The sequence below is a fragment of the Chionomys nivalis genome, chromosome 16, assembly GCF_950005125.1.
Source record: "Chionomys nivalis chromosome 16, mChiNiv1.1, whole genome shotgun sequence".
Lineage (NCBI taxonomy): Eukaryota > Metazoa > Chordata > Mammalia > Rodentia > Cricetidae > Chionomys > Chionomys nivalis.
This window is the reverse complement of record NC_080101.1, coordinates 43,976,028-44,003,985: the sequence shown is the minus strand read 5'-3', so window position 1 is coordinate 44,003,985 and position 27,958 is coordinate 43,976,028. Positions and strand designations below refer to the sequence as shown.

The window sequence follows — 27,958 nt, the reverse complement described above, 5'->3', positions numbered from 1 at the left end:
TCCTTCCTTCCTTCCTTCCTTCCTTCCTTCCTTCCTTCCTTCCTTCCTTCCTTCCTTCTTCCCTTCTTCCTTCCCTCCCTCCTCCCTCCCTCCCTCCCTCCCTCCCTCCCTCCCTCCCTCATTCCTTCCTTCTTTCCTCCTTCCTTCCATCCCTCCCTCTCTCCCTCTCCCCTCTCTCCCTTCTTTCTTCCTTCTTCCCATCTTTCTTCTTTCTTCTTTATTCTCTTTATTTCCCAACCTCCCTCCAAAACCAAACTAAAATAATAAAAAATGAAGAAAATAAAAAGTGACCACAATTTACTGTTTTATATATGGGGAGTAATCATGTAGGATAACAGTGATTTGCAGCTAAAATTTCATAATACAGCAGCATTGAACTGCATTGAATTTAGGATTTGTCTCCTCCTAACTGGCCCTCTGACTTGTGTGGGATGCATTTGGATTCTGATCAATCAGTTAGATTCTTCTAACCCTGAACTGGCATCGATCTCTGAAACATCCACAAACTCGGGTGTGTACATTTAGGGTTAGACCACCTTCTTAGTCATCATCTTTTTTATGTCTTTACTGAGAAGTTCAATTTCTCACGTGCAATTTATTCAGATGCAGAGTGAAATGAAATAGGTTGGCTAGGACAAAATGAGAAAACGTGGGGGGAGCTACAGTAAATTGAAGATTCCATGGCAGACTTTGTGCTATGGATGATTAGTGAGTACAGCAAGTGGAGTGGCCAGCATTTCAAAATCTAGTCCCCAAGCCAGGTCAAAGACTTTATGAAATCTGGAAATAGGAGTGATGGTTTAGGACAGTCCCCAATACCTGAATTCACAGGGTGACTATGTTAAATCTTCCTACAATCTTTTGTTATGTAGCCTTGGTGCCAGGCATTGGAACAAACTTCTGTTTATTTATAAATCTCTGATATATGAAGCTTTCCCTACTGCTTATAGAAGACAGAAAGCCACTTTTGGGGAGGAGAGAAAAGTATAAAACAGTAATATATATGTCTGGTTCTGCTTTTTTTATTTGCATGTTGTGTCTCTCTTACGTAGTAGTTGTTAATAATGGAAATGATCTTAGCCTGGGAGAGGTCAGTCCAGATTGAACAGTGAATTTTTCAAGTATCATTTGTGTGACATTGAAAATTGTTTATCTTCTGCAATATTCTATTTACTTATTTATATAATAGGCAAAACGCTTTTTATGCAAGAGTGAGGGTACTGGAAAATGAGTGTTCCTGAGGCAAACCTGCTTGGCAACCAATAGGTCTTCAATGGCCCTACTTCTGTCTTCTTACTTGGGTCTAAGTTCTTTCCATCTAAAGATGCTCTCATTCTGATTTAATCTCAACATATGCTGTCAAGGCGCACTAGTAATTCAAGATGATATGATTAGTGTGGTATAATTAAAGAGTCTATGTTCGTTTAGTGTGTTATCCCATCCTAGGACAGAGCTTCTAAGACCCCAGGGATCTTCTGAGTGGCAGTAATTTTTGTTTGTTTGGTTTGGTTTTTTTCTGTGCTATTAATAAGGAGCTCCTTTAAATTATAATTGATTTTGTTACTAAAATGACTTTTGGAAGTAGGGTGGGGTTACAAAGCTTCATAAAAAGAACTGGTTGTCAGAATAACAAACTACATAACTAGAAAGCTGGACCTGTCAGTCCACACTTGTAGAGAATAAATTCAGTCACTGAAGGCTATTGATTTAACCAATCTTGACTACATAGCAAAACTGAGGATTAATGCCTAGAATATTCAAAGAATTTTAAAATCTCAGTAAGAAATCAATGAAATGAATACACAGGCTAGCAAATTTAACAAGCACTTCTCAAAAGAAGAAACACAAGTGATCAATAAACAAAAAAATGTTATTCTTCAGGAAAATGCCAATCAAAATTGCATCAAATTTACACCTTACCCCAATCAGAATAGCAAAACACTACCAAACGTTGGTGAGAATATAGAGAAATGAACATTCTCATACAACTGGTTTAAACCATTCCAGTCGTAATGGAAGTTGGTGCAAGGTATTTCAGAAAATGAAAGTATATTTACTATGCGACTCACCTGTATGTAACCAAAGAACTCCTAGTCAATGTGCACAGAGATACTTGCATACTATTTATGACAGCACTATTCACAATAGCTAAGTTATGGAACCAAGCTGTCCACCAATAGAAGAAGGGGTAAAGAAAATGTGAGGGTGTTTTTTTTTTTTTCAGCTGTAAAGAAGAATAAAATAATGGCATTTACAAGAAAATGTATGCAGCTAATGTTTAAATAGATAACATAAAATTATACATGTACTGGAGAAACTTCTAAAATATTTGAAAAACTTTTGACTAATTTAATTCTGGGAACATGTTTCATGTAAAAATGTTAGACTGCTGAGGACATGGAGAACCCCTCTCTCCCCATCTCTCTTTCACATGGTTGTTTCTGCATTGTATCCCTTATGACAAACATGAATCATGACAGTGGTTCTCATCTTTTTTAATACTGCAACCCTTTAATATAATTCCTCATGCTGTGATGACCCCAAACTATAAAATTATTTTTACTGCTACTTTATAACTGTAATCTTGCTACTGTTATGAGTTGTAATATAAACATCTGTTTCTGAAGGTCTTAGAAGACACCTGGAAAAGGTTCATTTGACTCCCAAAAAGATTGGGACCCACAGGTTGAAAACCACTTTCTTAAAGTCACTAATCAACCTACATTGTTTTTCTTGCTAGCACTTTATAATACATTATATTGTGATTAATTATTTGCATCTCTTGCACCAGAGTAAGAGCAAATTCTTTTTATCTCCAAGTTATATTGTTAGTATGTACAATAACACTATAAGAATAACAGATAAAAACTGGGCAGGCATGGATCTCAAAACAGAAGCCACAGTTCAGGATCTTGTCCTTGACAATAACTTGTACGTCCTTGATTCTGTCCTAGTCAGTGACTTCTAGTGCCAGAAATGCTTGAGGTCTCGGGTTTCTATTCTGGCTTCTTGCTCTTTCGTTTCTTCTTATACAGGCTGAGCAGCACTTCCTGGAAGTTGAATAGGAGGACAAGACTGAAATTGAGGGGCATGAACCCCTTAGGAATGGCTCAACTGCAGCTCATCCTCCTAGGCAGCAACCACGTAAGGCCTTAGGAACTGTAGATGGGAAACTTCCAACCATCTCTCAGGACCTGCTCCTGATTTCTCGAAAGTTCTCATCTGTGAAACACGTAACTGAATTCTTTCCTAAGAGCATGTTCTCTTTTTTCTGTGAAATTTATTATTTGGGTTCAATAGCCAGAAATCACTGGCTCAGGAGACTTTTGTGGTTCTTATTTTTTTTTTTCCAGAACCCATGCTCCTTACCCCACTCCTGAGCAATGGGCCATCTGAAGTGAAATAGTCTTTCTTATTCTCAAGGAAGCCTTCTTTTCCTTAGTAACACCAGTGTTATTAGAACTAAATGCTCAATAAATGGGTTGGACAACTGTTTGGTTTGGAAACTAAGAAAAAAAAACATTTAAGAGAGTTGGAACTCATGTAAAATAAAAATTCTAAAACGCTTTTCTGTAAAAAGCACATAGAAAGTGGACATTTTCCAGCAAGCAGCACACCTTTGGCACATCTACAACACCATTATTTCTTACCACACATACCTGACAAAGTGTTTTGATTGCTGCTGTCATGTTCTGAAAAACACCTAGAGCTACTGGAAGGAAAAATACAATATAAATGCAAACTAATAATACACGGCCTTTGTTTGATGCCCCTAATAAAGTATGTGGAGTTTTCCACGACTCAGTGAAAAATGAAATAGGGAGCTTGTAAGGGTAAAAGCTAGATCAAGTTGAAATCATTACAGGCTGACCCCAGCAGCCAGACAGCTTAGAATGCAAATCTCTCATATTTTAGCCATAGAAATTATTTCCTAGTGCTTTCAAGCTTCCTTTCTGAAACAATTAGGAAAATATTTGTTATTTTTATAATAAGGCTTAAAGTAATGGATCTCTTTCTTCCAGGTGGTAGTTACAAATGCCCAATACTACATAAAGAACAACATTTAGATTCAAAAGAAGTTGCTTATTGATATTCCAAAGCAACACTTCCGAAATTATCAGGTAAAACAATTTGTACCTGACTGATGTGGGAAGAATATTGTGTACCCAATAAGCAAATCCTAAAGACAGCCAAGCCACTCTTCAATGTAATGAACTTAAGGTGCTCCATTCATGTAAACTTTTATTGCATTAATATTTATAATACAATGACAAACTTGTGAATTAAGCAAGAACCATAATCTAATACTAACTGTGATTTATTAAGCAGTTCAATGCTTGTCCGTTATGATGAATTAATAAACATTTACATTTTTCATTTAATATTTGACGTGAGACAGAAATAATTAAACAAATGGTATTTTTGCCCTCTTCCCCGCCCTCGGTTTTGAGAACAAAATTTTGCGAGGCGATCAGTGCCAACAAACAAGAGAGTGACCACCATTTTGGAAAGGATCCCCTAGACCCATCTGATAAGTCAAAGAAAAAGTAAGAGTGGGCACTTTGTTCTAAATGATAACAAGAGACAACTGTGGAATCGGTAGAAAGAAGCTGATTTGGATTACCGTTCAGAGGAGCCTTATTGGTAGATTAAAGAATAAAGGGCACAGGCAACCAGGATGGGTACCAAAGAAAAAGGTACTTCGGTCCCAAAATTAAAAGGGCATCCCTTGCTGTTTTAAGTTTCTGGAGCGTGTGGGAGGTGTTTCAAGACATATGACTTCGGGGATGCCAAGCTCACAGATGCAGGAAGTGAAGCCATCCTTGAGTCTGGGTATCAGGGTATCTGGCTTGCTCAGGGCTCTCAGGGGAAGAGAACATCTGCAAAGCCACAACATGGACATGCGTTCCCTCCCAACTCTACAGGGGAGCCGCCTGATTTCAGAGAGAGGTCCTACAGCTAGAGGATCTTAACTTAACTAGTATGTCTCAGGTTTCAGATTTATTTAATTGGTAAAGATGACACATGCTAGATTTTCTCATGGAAAACTAAATTCAGTTTTTTTTTAAAGGACATTGGCACAGGCAATTTTAGATCACGAAGAGAAATCACAACTCAGATTTGCAAGATATAAGCTTGCTAAAATTCACCAGAAAAAATAATTGAAATCAATGTAAACACTGAAAATAAATTTCAAAGTATATCAAAAGTTCCTTTTTGGTAAGCTCCAAAAAATGATTCATTATGGGGCACACTTTGTTGTGTGTAAATTATGACGTGCTTCAGCTCATGAATATTCATCCACCAGCAATCATCCTTCGCCATCCCCAGGGTTACAAATTCTCTGGAGGGTTGAACCTATTTTCAAGCTTGAAGAAATTCAATATGAAGAAATTATTTTTACTGACTTAACACCAATGCAGAGAATAAGTGGAAAGAAATTACACTAATCAAAAGGGGATTTTCCTTTAATCATTTTCTTATGAAGAACTGCCAGGTAAGCTCGTGATGGGGGATGCAAGCGATGATATCCCCCACGATGGCGCAGGATTGAAGAAATATGGACAGTGATTTCTTTTCCAAGAAATAAAAGCTTAACACCTCCCCCTCATAAATGCAGTGCATTAGAACACCTAGGCTGCAAAGGTGCTTAATGGTTGCAAGAGAGAATACATCACCCTTCTGTGACAACGCTCATCTGCATACACCAGCTAGGCTCACCAGGGGATGTGGGCTCAGGGGCCTCCCACGTAGAAATATAGGCATTCTCAGGGAAAAGCAGTTCCTCGATAAACTTTATAACCTCATTCCCAACTCCAGCTGTCAGTTTACAGCTTTCCAGATTGACGTCTTAAATCAAGAAAATGCCACACGCATACAGTAACTGGCCTAATCTTTTCTGTAAATTGCTGCCTGTGGTTTTCAAAAAACATAGTAAATTGCTGGCAATTGACAATGCTTCGCTCTGTGCAGCCAACTTCACTCCTGCAGTTAACAAGTCAGTCTCAATTATTCATGCACATCACCCAATGTCTAGGCTCTTTCTGACATCCATTGATTTCAGACATCAGGAAGCCGCCTTTCATACTGAACTGAAATCCATATTGTGCTCTCCGCATGCAAAATTGTATGCAAGAATAATAACCCCAGTTATTATTATGCCTCAGTATCTCAGTTAATGGTGAGCACAGCTCACTGGACATCTGGTGCTTCTGATGCTGTTCCAAAGCAGGGCAGAATCATTTCTCAAATATCGGGACAGCCTCAGTGCCCTAATATTTCAAATACTCGGGAGAAATGTCTTCTTTATTAATTTTATAATTAGAGGACGAAAGGAAATGATGAGCTGTATCTACTAAGCAAAGCTTTGGATGGTTCCTTTAGAACTATATTTTTAAATGGCTGCACTTTGTTCTAGAAAGAGAGTCATTTCCTGTCTTAAGAATTTGCTCAAGCAAATTGAATCATCGTTGCTAAAATGAATGTAGAAAGAGGGCGCTTGTTCTTAAAGGATTTCTCCAGGGCATTTTTGCTTGCATCGTTGTGCTTCCTTAAGGGGATTCTGTGGGAAGCATATTTACCTGTCCTTGAAATAGTGTTTGAGTCAGTACTGGCTCTGAGCTAAACAGTGGACAGTACGGTAAAGAGTCTTATGTTTGAGGAGTACACTTGTCTCTCTACGCTCAGGAAAATGAACCCCAGCAACATCAAGAGGATCCTGTGGACACAGTTGCCCCTTATTGTGTCTCAGAAGGCATTTTTAGGTCACTGACAGGCACAACACTTAACTTGAGACCTGTATTTTGAACATATCTCAGCACAATCACCTCTGGCAGAGCAGTGACCCCAGTTCTGACCCTTGTAACCCCATGGAGTTCTCTCTGCAGGGCATGCTGAAAGGAGAGTGTGAAAAAGGAATGTGTGCTGAGGTGGAGTGTTTGAAGACGTTACTAGAGAAAAAAATTAAAAGTGGCACCTCAGTGCGCTTTTCTGAAGAATAGTAGGTCCATGTTAACCTCTCTGTGAAGGTCAGACAGTCACTTGAAATGCTTTTCCTTACAGAGAACAATATACACCTAAGTTCATTTTCTCTGGGAAAGCAGCTGCTGATCCCAGGAAAGATTGTGCTCCCTGCTGGGGTTCACTGTTTGTCCTCTTTCCATTATCACCTACTCACTCGATACATCCTCTTGTTAGTACTCATTGAACGTTTGCCGGTTCTGTTATCCACAGCTTCTAAATGGCACTGCTTACTTATTTTCCCCCTAACTTTACAAGAATGTCAAGACTATACAGACTCAGAAAACATGGTACACTTTGAGTGTTTGCCATTTTTCTAGGGATACAAAATTAACTTTGTCAGATAAGTATCTCTGAAGCATCTAAATGAACAAGAGGGGGAGTGTATTTTGAAGTATATTTTGTATCTAAGATATACATTAGTTACTTTTCTAATGCTGTGGCAAAACATCATAGCCAAGGTAACTTATAAAAAGAGGGTTTTATTTAGTTTATGGTTTCAGAAGGATAATAGTCCTTCTGAATAGTGGCAGGAACAGGAAATTGAGAATTCGCATCTTCAAACCACAAGCACAAAGCAGAGAGTCAACTGGGAATAGAGTGAGTCTTAGGAAGCTCAAAGCCTGTTCCCTGTGATGTACTCCCTCCAGTACATCATACCTGTCCCGAACAGTGCAACCGACTAGAACTAAGGATTGAAATGCCTGTGATGGCAGGGACATCGTTTTCAAACCACCACACAATTTAATAAAAGCATAAGCTGAGGACACCGTACATTGAACACATTAGGAGGCTAATACTTGTATATAGCCAGATCTTTGGGCATGGTGCTTAGGAGCCAGTAATCAAGATAAGAGGAACTGTTCACTTCCGTTTGACTGTTGAGATGATGTTTTTGGTATCATATTGCAAATTCTAAAACAATGGCTTATGTATATATTTTAATAGAAAAAAAAAGAACACAGAGGGTTCAGTTGATTGTGATCCAGTGTCTAACGCACTGTTGACATTTTCAATGTCATCACAGAACCAACATGATTGCCATTTCTGTAATAGCAAACTAGTGGTCACCAATGATCTTCATTTTCTCATCTTCAGAACAGGTCAATGTTCTTTCACATGAAGAGATTTTGCAAATGTGATTGAAACAAGGTTTGCCAGATAGAGGGATTATCCTGTACAACCAGATGAACCCAGTTTTAATTCCAGGAGTCCTTAAAAGTAGAGGATAATGTCTAGCTGCAGAAAATCAGAGATTTTCTTTTGAGAAGCTCATGACCACCATTTTTAGCTTTGGAGTTGAAGGGGTTCATCACTAATCATGTAGCCATCTTGAAGGTATACACATCATTTTCTCTCCAGTCTCTAGAAAGAAATACAGAACATCCCTACAGACACCTTGATTTTGGCCCTTGGAGACCTATGTATTTCTGACCTACAAAAATAAAGGTGATAAATCCGAATTGGTTGACTAAGTTTAGACATGCTATTAATAGCTCTTTTTTTTTTTTTTTGGAGCCTGTCCTGGAACTAGCTCTTGTAGACCAGGGTGGTCTCGAACTCACAGAGATCCGCCTGCCTCTGCCTCCCGAGTGCTGGGATTAAAGGCGTGCGCCACCACCGCCCGGCTTATTAATAGCTCTTAAACAGCAATTGCACTGTATTCTACAATATCTCAGCTGCCTGAATTCTGTGTGTGTGTGTGCGTGTGTGTGTGTGTGTGTGTGAGAGAGAGAGAGAGAGAGAGAGAGAGAGAGAGAGAGAGAGAGAGAACTGCAACTTCAGATAAAAGCAGGATTTTCTTAGATTCCTAACCAGCAAGGGGACTGGGTACTAAAAGGCGAGAAGAAACCTTTTCCACCATGGTTAACAAAAGGATGATTAAATGGATGTGGACATCTAGGAACAGGAAAAATGGAAATCTACTATTTATATTTGTTATTTAATATAAAGGGGCATTTTTTCATTTGAATTTTATTAAATTTTAGTCATTTATCCCTTCTGATGTAGTTCAAATATTCAGGTTCCTTAAAAAAGCTGTCAACAACTAGGAGAGTAAAATAGACTACTCTTAAGATCTCTATTCATGCAATAAAAGTAATCCTTCTTATATAGCTTTATCAGTCTCTCCTCTTCTCACCTCTCTGTACTCCTCTACCTTCGATGACCATTGTTCCACTCTACTTCTGTGTAGTCAGCATATTTTAGTTCATACATTTGAGAGATAGCATGTGGGATTTGTCTTCTGGCATTTGCTTTGTTTCATGTCAAATTAGATTTCGCAGTGACATCCATACAGACACAGATGACATGAGTTAATTATTGTTTTAAATAAGAGCATTAGTCCATTGTATATATGCTATATTCTCTTTATCCATTCACCTGTTGCAGAGCACATCAGTTGATTTCATATCATGGTTATTTTGAATAGCACTGCAATGAACACATGCATTCAGGTGTCTTTTTAGTAGTCTGAGTTCATTTGTTTGAATATATGCCCAGTGGTGTTTTTGTGTGTGTGTGTGTGTGTGTGTGCTGATTTTGACCTGCACACACACTGCAATTATTCTTAAGACAAACACATGCTGAACGACTCCTATTTTGCTTCTATTGCTGAGTCAGGAAACAGGGAAAGGTGAGTCAATGATGAGGTCCTCCAAAGGGCAGAGAGACATCAACTCAATCCTGACTAAGCACAACTCAGTAGATCCTTGCTCTTTTTTTCTCTCAACTCCTGGCCTCCATGCCATACTCTGACTGAGTTAGGTCAGCTAATTCTGCCAAATTAGAATATTCTTCACATTAGGTGATTCTTCTCCTTCCTCCTCTCCTGCCAGTCCTCAGACAGGGTACAAGAGGACTAGAATCTCTTATGTTTCCTCACCCCTTTCCCTGGATATGTCTATGTTATAGATGCACACCATATTGTCCCACTTGTAGGCAGACACTGGCATGTTAGGATCATTTCAATGACTTATGGGTTGTCCTTATGCTTACACCACTTTGAGTCAACAAGTCAACAGCAAGAAAACCTATCTATCTTCCTATTCAGTTCTCATATTTGGCACTACACTTCTCTGGTAAGTCATTTCTGACACTCTTCCCAATATATATGTTTGATTCCCTCATCATTCTGCTCTTCTTACATTCATACACTTATCCTTCCTCAACCAGGGATCCACAGATCTTGTGTTAGAACAGCATGTTGGGAAATATTGGGCCCTCAGTGGCTACTGTAACCAGATAATTAGCCAATCAGATGCCCAGGTACTTTCAAAAGCATCTGTATTCATGACCCTGGTCCAATTTAGTCTCAAGTCTCAGACCAATAAGTCCTCATGGTGTCACAGCACCTGTTCATATAGATTTGCTGCAAAAAAACCAATTTAGTAGAGATTATCAATATCTATGATTTTATCTCATCAGGCTATAGAGGAAAAAATAATAAAAGCATTGAAATGATTTGAGATCTGTTTCTGCAACATTCCTGGGAGGGGTGTTGTTGAGTGATTGTCAACATGGGTTCCCCCCTCAAGTACAGGGTCATTCTACATGCTTCATTCAGCGGAAGACTATATGTATAATTTTATCTTATAAGTTCGCCAGTAGTATACACTGTCATTTGTGCTTAGGGAAGTTAGTAAATGTATCTAAATATGTTTATAAATTTTTCTTTGCAATATAACCACAGAAAATGTCACCTGAAAATCATTGCCATGATTGTAGTCTTAATTGATGCTCAACAGCAAAGAGATTGTGCTCTCTAAACAAACTAATTACCAGCATAAGAAAATCCCTAATCTTAACGGCAATTACATGTGTTGTGTTTGTTTTACACGTTGTTCTTCCAAAGCAATCTCATGTTCAATTGACTGCATCACAAACTCTACACTAGCATCTTTAAATTGCCTTTCAAAGGCAGCAAAGCCTTTGAATACAAGCTGCAAAAGTGAGCTCTCTGCAGTACCCAAATATCCGGATCATAATGCTTATATGGAAATTCAGCAACTGAGGTCTAAATCAGTGTGCCTTAGGGTTATGTAATAGTCTTTTTTACCAAAATAATTGCAGATTTTGAAGTAGCAGTTTATTGAAGATGGTCAGATATCTTATCATATTTAGACATACATCAAGACAGGTCACTTCATGGGTGGGACAGAGCCATAACTGACTGAAATAAGGATCTCTTGAAACTTCTAGCATCAGTTTTAAAATGGCTTTGTAAAGTACTGATTGCTTCCCAATTTCTTTTTCAAGGTGAGAATCAGGAAGGGAGAGAAAATATGTCTATATGAATTAGTTCTTTGTGCATCACTGAGAAGAAAACTCTTGATATTAAAAACTAAATGGAAGATGTTTTATTTTGGCTCACTGTTTCAGAGGTGTTGACCCATTCTGATGGAAAGGCAAATAGAAAAGGGTCACATGGTGGCCAAGAAGTCTATATAGAAGGAGACCAGAATCATAACAAGAGCAGGGTATTGTGACCCCTTTCTATAATCCCAACACATAGGAGGATCAGGAGTTCAGAGCCTGGTCTACATGAGATGTTGTCTCAAAATCAAACAATAACAAAGCAAACAAAACAAAACAGCAAAGCAAAAATGAGCAGAACTATGGCAGGAAAGGTGTATAGCTACATAAAGCAGCCAAGACCATTCCTCGGTGGTCTATTCTTCCAAGCAGATTCCACTTACCATATAGATCCATCAGTCTCTCAGATGCTATAAATGTTTGAATCAATGCATGGATTAAAACATCATTCTATAAAAGCCATGATGTCCTAATGGAATCTCGACATGTCACTGCAGACATAGAGTTGTGTTTCACTCATTTCCTAGGTGGATCTTTATCCACCCAGGTTCAGATTTAACCTTTGAAAGTTTCAAGAGGTTGGTTAGGTGAATACTTGAAGGTGATGTTAAAAGACAGATTTAAATCTCCTGTTGCAAGGATGCTAATTTTTCATTTTAAACTGTTACTCATTTTATTACCCAATTTATTAAAGAATGGGATGGATATTTGAGACAGGATTTGATCACTTATTTAATCAGCAAAACAAAAACCATTTCACGATTATAACATGATTTTTAAACAAAAATCATGATCTATACGTATCATTCTTTAAAATTTTATCTCAGTTATATTTTTAGTAAAAAAAACAAGAAACAATAAAATACAAAGAGCAGAGCTTCAACAATTCTAGGTAAATTTTCAGAGGTGTGATGGCACATATCTATAATCATATATGGGTGTTGAATCAGGAGAATAAGTACATAGGCCTTTTCAATGTAGTGCCTCTAATCATAAAAAAATGACCACCAGCTGTTAATAAAGATATATGTGAACTTCAACAGAAACACATGAGATTATCACATAAAATTTTAATTCACATCTCCTGATATTCCTTGGGATTGCTGTAATCATGTGGTAGTTTGTGGTTTCTGCATATTCTTGTAATACAAATAGCATTAAGTTGATCCTTTAGTGTAAAGGTCACAAAAATGTTGGTATTTGATGAAGTTTACAAAAATACAAGATGACAACTGGGTGGTGGTGGCACACACCTTTAATCTCAGCACTTGGAAGGCAGAAACAGGTGGATTTCTGTGAACTTAAGGCCATCCTGGCCTACAGAGTGAATTCCAGGACAGCCAGGATTATTTTATGCTTCACAGAGAAACTCTATCTTAAAAAAAAATTACAAGACTATGTTCAACCTTGCTTTACTGAAGAAAAGCTCCAGGAAGAATCAGCCCCTCAATGAACACAGGTGCTGGGACTTTGTCTTTAGGTATTCCAGGCACTAACTCCCACACCAAAGGAAAGTGTGTGGTTTAAAATCTTTGGACTAAGGTACACATAGCTTCTTTTATGTTGGCCTTCTACTTATAAAGAACAATTGCTTTGCCGGAGATAGAAATGAACATCTTTATAACTCAGATTTGTTGTCTGAGAACATACTGTGATATTTTTCTTTAATAGCTGGACAGACACACTAACAACTCCTGGTGAAGATTGATGATGAAAAATGTTCTTTTAGAGAGGCATGGTTCGTGTGCATGAATATATTAATTCAGAACCAAAGTGCTTTGCTATCATAGAGAATGAGCATTCTTACAGTGTCTGCTGTCATGCATACCCCACTTTTGTCAAGAAACAGTAAAGAGGATTTGCTTCCTGTATCTACAGAAATAAACCGTTTTGCTAAGAGTCTAGGATTTTACTCTGAGTTATTTGACACATACATTGTTTTTGAACAAGATATTTAGCATCCAACCTCTAACCGTTTATAAGTATGATATTTTAAGATTCTTTTCAGCAAATTTTGAGATAGGAATAGCTCATTAAAAGAACAGGTAAAACTGAGTTATAATAAAGTCTGTAAGTTGTGTATTTGTAAGTAGAAAAGGAAATACACTGTACAGTCTTGATTTACCTTGAAATTGTGATCAGAAAAAGAAGTCTATTAGGCAAAAGGAAACAAATAAATCTCAGAAACTGTAAAGCACTAAAACAGACGGCGAGTCGTTTGCCATGCAATGCTTTGTGTGTAGAGATCAGACTTCGTTGTCTGATTGTCTTGATGCGTTGTCCCTGCCCAGAGAAAGATTGCTGGAAGAATTTGACCTTGAAGGGAAACAAATATTGACCAAGAAAAATAATTTACTAAGTAATTACACAGACAAATCTACTGATGACAATACGCCTTGAAAAGAATGACTTCACTGGGGCTACCAGGCTGCTAGCGGGGACTGTGTACATGAAGATTCCACAGAGGACTCTCACGAGCAGCCTTGTCAGTTTATGTAAAATGAGACACATGAAGTGCCATTATTGCCTTTGAGAAATAAATGGCTTACATTTCTTTAAGAACTAAAATACCTAAAAGCAGAAAATGTGGGTGGAACAGGACAGAGGAAACAAATGTTTGGGTTATTTTTGGCGAGTGGGGGGGAATGCAATGTGGTGTGATGGGAATCATCAGGCCTGACATTCCATTATTGTCCACATTACTTGGGCAAGGCAGCTTCTCCTCTTTGAGGCTTCTTATCTTTAAAATGAAGATGATAATAACTACCCTGGAGTTATGAACACAATAGGAAAGGCAAAACATAGTACCTGTATGAAGGCTGCGATGAGTTAGTTCAGTCCTTCCCTTGCAGTGTTTAAGAAGGCTTTTGGTTAAAGTTCATAATTAAGATTGGAAAAAAAAAAAAAGATTGGATAAATTTTCGTAGAACTGGCTTCTTCTTACAAACTGGTGTTCATATAAAGCAATACCCATTCAGAATTCTATGAAAATGTGGTGCATTTGAAATTCTCTAAGGTCACTAATATACAGGTTTTACAGATACTTCAAGAAAAATCAATAAGAATAAATATTAGCCTAGTGTTTCTACCATTAACAAAAAACCTAAAAGGATGTTATTAAGATAGCTATCTAATTTTTTTTAGATTGAAAAAAATATAACTCAAGTTCTCACTGCAATTTACAACTTTCAGTGTTTCTAGAAAAAGAAAACTGCACGGGATGAGTGAGATCCTGAGCAAATACATGTTGTTATCACAGGAACAGAAATGTCAAAGACCTCAAATCCCCAGTCTCATGGGAACGGCAAGGCCTTCCCAAGGAGAGGCTCAGAGGATGGCAAAGCCTTCCTCTGGTTCATCTGTGGAGATTAAGAGATATGTTTTGATCAGAGAAGACAGATAGACTTTCTGATGTGTCTGAACTTTCTTTATTCCTTTACTATTGGCTTTTTGGACCCAAGTGAAAGAAGCATGTCGTAGAAAATGAGAGATTTTTGCATTTATGTTCTGAATATATTCCTCAGGAGAACTTAAATTCCAAAGAAGTAGCATGAGGTTATTAATTGTGTCCCTATTGAGCTTTTTAAAATGGCATAAAAAAAAAGACAGAGGCTGTCCAAGATGCTTGAAGTATTTCTAACAGGAACAGCAAGGATATACAAAGAACCTCTCCTCATGTAGATCAGGAAGTTGTTTACATGTTGAAGGGAAAGATTTAAGGAACAACATTGCATCTGGGAAGTTAATGTGCAGAGCTGAGATCCTATCACAAGGGAGTGCTTCATACTTCTTTAAACCACTCAGCTCTACAAATCTCCATTATGGAGCTCTTGCATGCTAAAAAACATATGCCCCAAAGGATTTGGGGTGAAAATCCTAATGTCTATTAGTTTATCCCAAAACAATAAAGATGATTAGGGTGACAATAAAGACAGACAACATTTGCTGAGCCCTCATGATATGCCAAGGAACTTTCTAATCCTTTGTATTATCTCATTCAGTTCTGCCAATAACTCTGTAATATGGTTGCTTTGGTTTTCCTCATTTTGCAGAAAAGGGAGCTGCAACTCCAGATACCCACATACACTCATCTGCAAAAACACTTTACCCATCACCTTCAAGTGCTAGAAGATGTGGGAACAATCAATGTATTCAGATCATAGGGGCAGATACTTGCTGCATGGCTAGGTAGAACATAAGATAAATGCAAAGGGAACATCTGAAAGCTGCCACCAAAGGCCTTGTAAGAATTTAACTGGGTTTCGAATCGTTGGTGAGAGTGTGCACTATCCATTAATAAAAATGATCAGGCTGAGCTCTGAGATGAACTCAGTTGTCCCTGACTCTTGAGACTGCATTGATTCCTTTCTGGAAAGACCTGGCTTTGTGCAATCAGTTAGACCTCCAGTCCAGACCCTGGTCTGCTTGGCAAAGCAGCAGATGGTGACTTCAGATGGGACAATCACATCCTCTCCCATCACACCTTAGTCACGTAAAGCAAAAGAACAACAGCTGGGCCCTCTTTCCAGTTTAGCAGTAGCTATCTGAAAAGACTGTCACCGCTCCTGGGCCTCTGAATGTTTCTGAACACCATTCTGTAGCCTCTTGGTTATCTGAGCCTCCGTCTTTGCATCCTTCTCTCTACATGGGTGGGGCATATTAAGAGGCCTTCTGTCCAATGTGACCCAGGAATCCTGTAAAGGCTAACTCACAGGGTAGCTTAGTTTTGAAACAAAGCATACATTTTTTCAGTCCATATTTTTTTATTTTCATGCAGTTTGACTTCCTACCAGTTACTGATTCTGTTACTAAATAATGCTTTCTTTACTAATACAAGTTTTCCCTCATGCATTCTAAATTAATTACAAATTTAATACAATAAGTAAAAAATGAGACATATATGTGTGTGTATATGTATGCTTGAAACACATTTGTTCAAATATAACCCTACAAAGGTAGCCCTGTGAATGTATGAGGTCAAATTATAGAACAAGCAGATATTGGCTTGTAGATAGGGAATACCTACTACAAAAAGTAATAAACAAACAAATATAAATTAAACAGCAGTGTGCCAAACATGATAGTATTATAGAAACAGGTCCTATAACATTTATTACCTCATAAAAGACACCATAAATCAGTGTCAAGTCTATTCAGTAAACACTATTTGTACCATGGTAAAACTAGGGAAGGTATTGGTTAGATCATCACCTTGCACAATTCAGAAAAATTAAGCTGCAGAAAACTAAAGACCAAAATATCATGTAGTAACACAAATGTAAAAGACACAAATTATAATAAAAAGAGTAAAAGAAGTTGGTACCTTATTTTAGTTAGGGTTTTTATTGCTGTGAAGAGACACCATGACCATGGCAACCCTTATAAAGGAAAACATTTAATTGAGGTGCTCACATGAAGTTTCAGAGGTTCAGTCCATTATTATCATGGTGGAGAGCTTGACAGCGTGCAGGCAGACATGGTGCTGGAGCTGAGAGTCCTACATCTTGACTCAGAGGCAACAGGAAGTTGCCTGTAACACTGAGTGAAACTTGAAAAGAGGACCTTCCAGACTGCCCCCACGGTGACACACTTCCTCCATCAAAACCATATCTCTTAAAAGTATCACTCCCTTTGGGGGACCTTTTTTTTAAAAAAAAAAAAAAAACCACATACCTTATCACATTGAACAACATTTAATATCTAAGAAATATTTAAAAATTAAACAAGATAAATTAAGTTCTTTTCATTTGCAGTTAGTAACAGCCCCTAGATACACACAAAAAAAAGAGGAAAGGAACCTAGTTTATGTTTCATTTGCTGGCTCGTTTTATGCCAATTTGATATAAACTAGAGTCATCAGAGAGAAGGGAATTGCAATTAGGAAAATTTTTCTGTAAGATCAGAATGTAGGATCTTGTGGGTGAGGCCACTTCTGGACTGATGGTTCTGTGTTTTATAAGAAAGCAGAGAAACAAGACAGTAAACAACACTCCTCCATAGGCTCATCAACAGCCTTGTCTCTAGGTTTCTGCTGTCTTGACTTCTCCAACAATAAATAGTGATGTGGAAGCATATGCCAAATGAACTGTCTCCTCCTCAATTTACTTTGACCATAATATTTCATCACAATTACAACAGTAACCCTAATTACAACATTCATAAGAGAAAACAATAGGCATGAAAACTATATACACGTATATACTACATAATACCACCTAAAATTTTGAAGTTAATCAAGAATTTAGTGACAACATAGAGATGGATGTCATTAAGTCAAATAGTTTTAAAAAGCACCCACAATGCAGACTAACTTTACAGTGTCCCCTTTTCTGTGGAGACACCCAAGAGTTGTTAGAATTTCAGCGATAACATAGCTCTCACTATATATATATATATATATAACCAGGATGATGTCAGATCAGAAATCTATCTTGAAAATGTTGATTTATCTTTCATTGTCTAAAAAGCGGGTTAAGATTAGCATGGCTTCTTCTTGTTATGCTTGGTCCCGTGTGGGTTTGAGGGTCTTTTTTTAGTGTTAATTTTTGTTTGGCTATTTTTTTCTATTTTTGTTTATGTTAATTTTGCTTTCATTCTGTTAAGGAATGCAGTATTTTCCTGCTAAAGTTGAAAGTTATTGGTGTTTTTCTATGTCTATATCATCTCTACCATCTTTAATAACAATGGGAATTTGAGTTGCTCTTTCCTCTATCTGAGAATTAGTTGTCCTTGTACTAATCTAAAGCATAAAGTGTGAGGTCATATAAAATATTTCAATTGCTTTCTTTTGATCTCCATATGTCAGGTTGTAAAATTTTACAAACTTTCCATTTTAGCAATATTTGGTTGAGTGTATAGATTCTGAGCCCTGCTTGGGGTCACCTATAAATAAACTGCTTCTTCACTATGCTCTGCAAAATTATTTTAAACTTACCTTAAATTTATACCATGACTTGTAGAATATTTCAAATTGTCTGCCTTGATTTTCAAACATTAAAAGATTTTCTAATATTTTAACTATTGTGGACTCCAAGTCACTGTTTTTTTTTTTTTTTTTTTGTGGCAAAGAGTGCTCTGTACAATTTCTGCTATTGGTATTTAGCGAGACTTTTTTTGTGACCCAGAATACAGTTTTGGTCACCATTCCACAGACATTTTAAGAAAACATACATTTTGTTTTTCTGACTGCAATTTAGTATAGTCATTGGTAATATATTGGTAATCATTGGTTGCTTGTGTTGTCTAAACTTTTTACTTCTAATGAATTGTTTCTATGTTTTATATTAATAAGTATAAAAGTATTGTTAAATTTTAATGTTTATTTCCATGTTCCCAATTTCTGTCTTTGTTTATATAATTGAACAATTTGAGTTTTGGTATGTTTTAGGATTATTACATCTGAATGATGAATTATTATTTTTATTACTATAGAACCTTTCTTTTCATCTGTATGATAATATTGACTAGGAGGTTACTTTTTGATATTAATATGACCAGAAAGATTTTCTATTTGTGTTTTCATATCCTATTCCTTACATCTTTTAATGTCCTTGAATGTACACATTTAAATATATTTTACATCAATAACATTGAGTCCTCCTTTTTAGAACTCCAACACTCTAGCACCTATCTTTTACTATCAGGCTCAGTCTATTTATATTTCACAAATATTATTGGCATATTTGGTTTTTAAGCCACTGAACTGACTTGTTTATTTTGTTTATATCAAGTGTTTCCTGCCTCCCTATTTGTTCTCATAGTATCATTACTTCTTTACTAGTACCAACTAATCACTCGTATATCATGGTGAACTGACTCCTAGATTCATAGACACACAGTGACATTACTCCGGTGTTTGCAGGATGATTTTATTCTATAGCTGTGTATTAGGGAGAGAAACATTCTTTCTTGGAGGGAACAGGGAGACTCAAGAGAGGCTCATGAAACTTGTAAGAACAGGAAACTCAGCAAGCTTACAGGACTCACAGAGCCCGTCCTACAAATTACCCAAATAGCATGCAATTGCTTAGGGGAAAAAAGATCATAAGGTAGATAACTGCTTTAGACTCATATAGGGAGTTCCGGTGATGTGGTTGTGTGAACAGTCACTCATGCTGGGGTAAGACCTCTTAGTTGGGAAGCAACCATTGGTCATTATTTCTTTCATGGTCAATCTTGTCAACTTGGTTGGATCTGGAGTCATTACAAGACATATATCTGTAATTTATTAGGGTATATTTTAAAGGATTAATTTTCGGAGAGACCCTCCCTTGGAATGAGCAATGTTTTCTACCAGGAGCTCAGCTTGAAGAAAAAGCTATTGATTTTTACCTTCCTGCCTCTGTTCTTTCCTTGCTGACAAGTGCGTCTCCTTTGTGACTGCCACTACAACTGTTTGCCTTTGCTGAGATTGGCGTCTGGCTGTTTTGGCTTGTTGATTACTGCAGACCAGTGACTCTCAGGAGTAGGACTGCTGAGGCACTCTTTCTTATAGACTGAGCAATTACCATGTTCTCAGCCCCTTCGGCTGGCAGACAGTCATTGTTGGGTTGCCCAACCTGAACAGTGCCAGCCAATATAATAAATCCCTTCCGTAGACTAGGTTCACCCTAGCCATTCTGTTTATCAGGAAACCCTCGCTGACACAGGTTGATTAAGCTGGACTTGGACAGAACTGCTTCTCTCATTAATTGTTGCACTCTCTTTCTGGTATGAATAAACCTTACTGTACATTTGCCCAGGAAAAAGAGCGCCTACAGGTTCTTTGTTCCATAATGCATGTCTGGGTGAAACTCCCAGTACAGCGGAGCTTCTGTTAATCCACTAAAGTGGGTAATTACAGGAAATGCTTTATGAAGTAGCAGGAGATGGAGAACTCTCTCTAATAAGTTCAGTACATAAGCTATCACACATGGATGTGTGATTTCTTAGAAAACAGAATCCAGCTGGAAGCTTGGCAGGGGTATTTGTTTGTCAAGGGTCCTTAACTTTACTCTTTCAGAGTAGTTTCCTGGAGGCTCCACTTGAGATTAAACTGTGGTGAGCCAGAAAGGTTATAATAGACGATCAACAGAAAATAGGAAGAATGTTCTTTTTGGAGTCACGCATCTTTTTAACCAAAAATACATGTTGACAATTTAATGGATTTTGAATGGGTTGAAAATGAATAACCAAGATGACAAGTTCATCAAACTGTTGGACTCAACATGGTTCTGGCTTCATACATGTTTTTCTACTAATGCTAGTCTTACAAGGAACTCAGCATGAACAGTGATGCAAATGCAGCCACAGAGAGGCATATGTGGAGGTCTCTTGGCACTCCTAAACACGTGTATCTGTCCTGGTCCCATACGTCCTAAACATGTGGATCTGCCCAGCTCCCATTCCTGCTAAACAGATCCCATCTTGGTCAAGTCTTGTCTCATACCCTGACATCTATTGTCCAATAAAAGGGGACCAAAACAAAAACAAAAAAGAAAAATCCTTTGACATACACATTGAGGCTGGAAAAACAGTAACAAAGGACAGCCCATAAAATTAATCTGGAGCAGCAATAGGTAACTAGACTTGTGCAGAGCAAATGAATGCTAATATTTATCTTTATTGTCCCACAGGGTTGTTTGGAAGCTTACGTAGTTACCACATATGATAAGCATAAACGGTGCCATACAGTAAACCAACATTTACTATCACCATTACTGACAAAGCTGGCCCTATTAGCATGTTTTTTACAGGCTCTGGGGCGGGGCGAAGTGATTGGTTCACAGCCCACACAAAATGCTAAAGTTGAAGCCTGAACGAAATGCTAATTATTGGAACGCAGTATTCCTCAGGGCAAACTTCCTCTATTCTAGCTTATTCCAAATCAATTCATGAGGAAGACAATAAAAGACGATTTTCACTCAGAGGAATGTCTAAAACCCATGAATTCAAGTTACCATTCAAGCCACAAGGTAGAAAATTAGGGGCTGAATCCTGTGTTTAACTTTAACTCATGATGCTTTTATTCATCAGACTTGCATTTTAAAATGCCCAATAATCTGCATTTACAGGCTGCACTACCTGGATGCAGAGCTGAGTCAAACTTTATATCCTTTAAATTAGTGATGATGAACAAAATCATCAAGGAGGCAGCGAGTGCAGTGGTTCTTAACCTTCCCAACACTGTGACCCCTTAATACAGATCCTGGGTGGGTGCTGACCCCAGCCATAAAATTAGTGCGTTGCTACATCACAACTGTAATTTTGATACAGTTATAAATCATGTAAATATCTAATATGCAGGATATCTGATATAAGACCCCCATGGGAGTCACAATCCACAGGTTGAGAACCACTCTGCTAGAACTTGTGTGGGAACCTCAGTACCAGAAATGTCATTTCTGACTTCTGAGCACTCCGATGGGACAAATGATGATGAGATCCAATTTTAAAGTTATCATAGTATAGGAAAAGGAAACAAACCACGTCTGCATGCTCTACTGGATACCCCTCAGTAATATCTACAATAATATCTACATCAATAATATCCGAATCAGACATGCTTCCTTTGCTACGTATGTCAATAGAGTTCAAGAGTTCTAAAAGACCTGTGGCTATCAAGGTAGAATTTTAAGATCAGGACCCTAAATGCAGGTAGAGGACTATATACTGTACACAACTTCAGATCATCAGAAAACAACAGAAAGACTGGTTCAAATATATTTAATAATAAAATATCTATGAATAATAAGCTTCCATACACAATAATAAGCTTGCATACACAACTCTCAGAATTATACTGCTATGTTTTTGCTTTTCAGTGAAAACTCAGCCAGGTAACAGTTTTTTCAAGAATAATAATAAGAAATTTAACACACTTAGTTTTTATATTTTAGTAACACTCAAAAAAATTTTTTCAGAAAGCCAGATAAAACTAACAGCTGTAAAAAGGGAGAAATAACATCTGTGCCATGCTATCTTAAGAGCGGAGAGCCTTCTGTGTAATGGGAACCTCAGGACAAAAATCACCACACACATGTGCTTACGTGTTGGTAAATGAGACTCTGCTGTGATCTCAGAGTGTTTGTTATTTCCGACCACTCTTCTACTGCAAGCACAAATGTTCAAAGCCCCTTTTACATTAATGTAAGTATTGGCGTCACTGTGATGCTATTAACTAGAGAATTAACTAAAAGATTATTCTCAACTTCGGTATAACCAGCAGAAATTTGAAATTCCTTTATATTAGCATACATTCCTCCAAATTTATTTTCTCATAAATAGAATATAGACAGTACTTTTTAAGGTAAGTTCTCATATAGCTGACTTTGAATTTACTATGCAGCAAAGTATGACCTTGAAATGATCCTCATATCTCAACCTCCCGAGTATTGTGATTACAGATACATGATACATGCCAACTTGGACTATTTTTGATTAGTACTATGGATAACTAGTCTATATTTCTTCTCTTAACTATAATAATACAAATGTATATCATAGTTAATTCATAACTGTCCCCTCTCATAGTGCATTTAAAAGGCATGATAAACTCACCTTAGAGAGGCCACCTACTTCCAAATAAAAGCAGATGATGAACACATTCCAGGTGACCCAGAGGGCGGTCCATACTGTATACTGGATAGCAAAGAATTGAGAGAAAGAGAGAAAAGAAGTAGAGATGAAAACCACATATTTGAAATAAATCAGTAATAGAAATGTCAGTAAATATGTCCTTTGTGAGAAAAGAGGGTACAGTAAAAAAAAAAAAAACTCTTTTTATAAGGTACCCTAAGATTTAAAAGTTGAAAATCCAATTACTCCTACTGTTTTCAGTGTATGCCTAGAAGCCTAGACTTCTAAAACTCTTTTCTGTCTTAAAGATCCAACTTAAATGAGTGCTCATGTGATTTCTGTTTTCTGCGCATTACCTTTTCAAAAGAAGACAATGGTGCAGTTTTCTGTGAGACATCAGTATACTTATACCTGTCTATGTATCCATGTACTACCATAATCTCTATCTGCTATCTATCTATCTATCTATCTATCTATCTATCTATCTATCTATCTATCTATCTACATAAGTATATCTAACTATCCAGATAGATTAGACAGATAAATTTCCAGTTCATAATCATAAATTGCCTAATTTTAGAGATTTAGTGACAATAGAACCTCCATATCTCTGCATGAAGACTGTGAGAATGGATGTGTTGTAAAGTTATCTAACTCTCGTCTGTTGTGTTATTTTACTAAGAATAAAGCTCACGCTCCTGTAATCAAATAGTGAATGTTTAACCACGTGAAATATCTTTCATCTCCCCTTGTTGTTTAGCCTGTATGGGTCTGCGGACCTGAACATGATTCTCTTCTACTTTACACATAATATCCACTTATAAATGAATACATACAGGAGGGATTAAGAGGGGGTGCAAGAATCTTCCCAGGAAGAATTAATAGAATAGATTTCGAGGGGTGTACTGGGGGGAGTTGCGGTTAGGAACAGAAGGGATCAAGTAGGGGGACAGAAGGAGAAAATACTGGGAGAAATGACTGGAATTGGGGGCACTCTGTGCAGTGGAAACTCCATTGAATCTCTGAGAGTAACCCTAGCAAAGACTCCTAGTAACAGGGGACACAAAACCTGAATTTGGCATCTTCTGTAACTAGGCACGGCCTCAAGTGGAGGGATTGGAACACCATCCCAGCCACAAAACCTTCAACCTGCAATTTGGTCTGTCTGTTCTGAAACAGGAGTCTAGCATTACCATCGTCAAAGAGACCAGAGCAACTTCATCCAGTCACTGATGGGAGCAGGTGCAGAGTCCCACAGCCAAACATTAGGCAGAGTTCGGGAAGTCCCGTGGAGGAGGGGAGGAAGGATTGGAGGAATAAAAAGGGTCAGGAACATCAAGAGAATATGTTCCATAGCATCAACTGACTGGGACTCATGGGGGCTCACAGAGATAAGGGAGCTGTAGGGGTGTGGCCTAGGTCCTCGCATATATATTATGCCTGAGTAGCTTAATGTTCTTGTGGAATTCCTAACAGTGGGAGTGGGGGTGTCTCTGACTCTTGTCTGCATTTGGAACCCTTCTCCTCCTACTGGGAAAGAGGGGGGAATATGGGCAGGATGTAATATATGTGAGTAGAATAAAAAAAATAATGAATAAAAATGTCTCTAAAAATCTCAGAAATTAATAACTAAGAGAATGAGCAAATAAATTGCATATTTCTTTTACGAAAAATACCTTTCATTCACATTCTGCTGGGAAAGGTCAGAAACAACATCAGTAAGAGCATTAGTCAAACTGATTTCATATAGTGGAGATTAGTCTCCTCCATGGAGATGCAGGGTCCTAGATAATCGGAGGTTGTGTGTGTTGTAAGCACAGCTGACTGGTAAATTCAATAGTTTGCAAGCTCATCTTAGTGTACTGGGAAAAGCTATGAATTCTTGAAATAGGCATGTAAGTCAAATCATTCTTCTCTATGAGTGATTTCAATCGTTGCAGCCTGTCCTTAAAACAACATTTTAAATTTATTTCCCTTATATAATCTTATCTGGGTCAAATAATGGAAATATGAACTTTAGGTACTACATTAAACACCACAATTCTATCTAATGTTTACTAAAAGTGTTTATAAGATTCAAGTTACAGTGCCTTTGTATTGATGGTTTTAAAGGGTTTGCAAATGATCTCATGTAGACATGTAGGCTGTGTGAATGTATTTGACATAACATTATTCTTTTCTGGGAGTGTTTTTCCTTTTGAAAAAAAAGATAATAAAATAATTTAGGGCTCCATAGTCACTGTGAATTTATATTAGATCATGTTATAGAGGTCACATACATAGTGATAAGTTGTGATGGTTTAGGTATTTGTAGCTGTTACCAAAGGCATTCAAACAGACTTTTCTGAGCATTGCACTATCCCCATGGATACTGAAAAGAGTTTATCTACATCCTTAATGGGAAAAATTTATACATCACAACTACAAAAATAAAGACGCTCTGCTAATCAGAGGGCAGCTAGCATGATGATGCACACTCCAAATTAATTAAAAGTGTCTCAGAGTAGGCCAGCAATGCTGAATATCAAGTCAGGAGTTCAGCTGAGGCCAAGTCTGATCCACAACAGAAGGGTTTTTTTGTTGTTGTTTTTCCTATACTGGGAACTAAAGCAGGCCCTTGAAGATTCTAGGCAAGTTCTCTATCATGGGACCACATCCCACGAAAAACCACAATTCTTCATCATTACACCCCAACTCTAAATCCCTAAATATTGAGAATGTCCACAGTGTAACTAAGGTAAAATAAAGCAAACCCTTCTCAAAAATCCTAGCACAAACAGTGCCTGAAGGGAACTGAGGATATCCTGTAAATTGTATTATAGATTCTGATTCTGACCTTTTACAGACACTGATGGTAACTGTCTAGTTCTACAATTTGACTGCAACAAAATCCATTATGACACTTCCTGTGTTTCTAGTTCCAAGGGGCATATCATTCAAGTTCGTGTATTAAACCCCTTAGGTCATCTTTGATGTCAGGGTTGTCCTATGAAACCTGGCAGTCTGCTCCAGAGTCATCAGGCTTCATTTGCTAGTCTTTATTGCTAACCATCTTAGCAAAAGGACTCTATCTATAAATTGACCTTTCTCTAAAGTTTTCACCTCATTAGATGACAAATGAATCAAACGGCCATTTTAATAAAATTTCATTCATTTATATACATTCTGTAACAATGTTTTATATTTTGTAGTTGATATGTCACATGTGGCAGGAACATGACAGGTTTTTATTGGGGGGATGGAAAGTTCTCTCTGTGCTACTGGTTGAAAGTGATGACTGCATTAGTGAATTTGGTTTGCGTGGAATTATAAATGACACACTTCAATGTAAGACACTGCATGGATCACAGACATGCAAAAGTTAACCTTAGCAAAACCAATCCATGGATGGGCATCTTCCCTGTCAGAAAAAGTAAGTCATCACCTTTGAGACTGACTATCCATTTTGCCTTGTCATTGAAGCAGGCTATTTTAATTAAAAATTCAGTTGTCATGATATTTATAGAACAATATGACCTATTTTTGACAAATACCTTTTGGTTAGTATAGAGCATGGCAACAGACTTGTATATGTATGTGGGTTAGATAGAAGTATAAATAACTTGGCTTCTCCATGTTAAAATTAACTGCATAATCTCCCTTTGTTTCTTTAAGCTGAGTACACATATTTTAAATCCTGTTCCCACAGACAATGAGTACATGGGTTTGTGTGATTTCCTAAATATTTCCTCATCTGATGAGGATATGTTAGTATTTGGTAATTGGAATAAACACTTTATAAGTTTTCCAGTCTGCATCTCCACCATTGAGCATTAGTCTTTAAAATGAATGATTTTTACTAAGGCAACATTTGCTCACAATATGCTGTGAAACAAATGGGGTAAGTTCTTTGCTTTGCCATTCTTCTGCTCTCTCCTGGCACTTAGCATTATTTTTTCTGAGAAAAAAAAAAGGGAAAGCTACCATCTGGTACCTTATTAATAAGGAAGGCAGAGTGAAGGAAAAATAAAATAATTAATAGTTACTGTTAATCATGTATCAAGATTCAGTCTAGGCTAGGCCAGATCAATCCTGCCACGTATATTCTGACTACTAAAACCAATCTATGAATTGGGCTGTATAAAGGAGGTAAATATGACAATTATAAAATCAAATCAATGTTCCAATGCTTCACAGACAGTAACAAATGGAATAAAGTCACTTCATCTAAAAACCTTAAATTCGTTTACTATTTCTTCATCAAGCATCAAGACTGAGGTAGAATACGGGGGTGGGGGTAGGGTGCAACAGTTCTGCACAAGCTGATACAGTGTGCGAAACAGAGGCTGTGCTAATTAGGTAGGGCAAACCAGGAAGTGACCAGAATCTGTGCTAATAGCCAGGACTAGGCACTTAGTCCTGACTAGGTAAATAGTATAGGACAAGCTTTTACTAAGGGACAGTTGAGCTAAAGGAAGGTTCAAAATGAGCCCCTCAGGAGGCAAAAGAGCATGTGGCCCATAGAACTCACCAGAGGTAACTGAGGGGAGGGCAAAATTCACAGAAAAGCAAAGAAACAATTTTCTCCAGTTTAAATTAACGGTTTATATGAAAGTCTGATGATAGATGCTGGAGAGCTTCTGCGTAGTCATTTAGCTAAACTGCTTTTATAAGGGTGATTAATTCTTTGAGGTCAAGTACGACAACCCCCATCTGTTGTGAGATATGGCAGTAACTTAACCCGTGTTGCTATACATTGAGCTCCATTAAACTCTTGCAGCAGCAGACACCATGTTTTATTAGTTTCTGAGTAAGCACTTGGCACATACCTGGTGCTCCAATGCATTTGTTAGTTTGAAGTGGATTAAGTGTAATTGGCACATGAAAGGAAGGAAACACAAAGAATTGCAGATGAGACTTCAAGATAAAACCTCTTGCAATCTAAATGTTAAACTATCACTGTGGCATATGATAAAAATAAAGGACCAAAGTGTGTCCTGAGATGTCTGATGAGGGACTGGAAGAGTCAGGCTCTCTGCAGAAGCCCCTGGGCACTGAGACCTGCTGTGCGAATCCTTAGACCTGCTGT

The 27,958-nt window shown here is 37.6% G+C and overlaps 1 protein-coding gene across 1 annotated transcript in view; it reads right to left on the bottom strand.

Annotated features, from left to right (window-relative positions):
• Window positions 1–27,958, bottom strand: part of Nkain3 (sodium/potassium transporting ATPase interacting 3) — a 567,950-nt gene that overhangs the window by 268,923 nt on the left and 271,069 nt on the right. Inside the window, exon 3 of the mRNA XM_057790889.1 lies at window positions 22,873–22,953. Coding sequence (XP_057646872.1) covers window positions 22,873–22,953 — 81 coding nt within the window. The remainder of the gene's footprint in view (window positions 1–22,872; window positions 22,954–27,958) is intronic.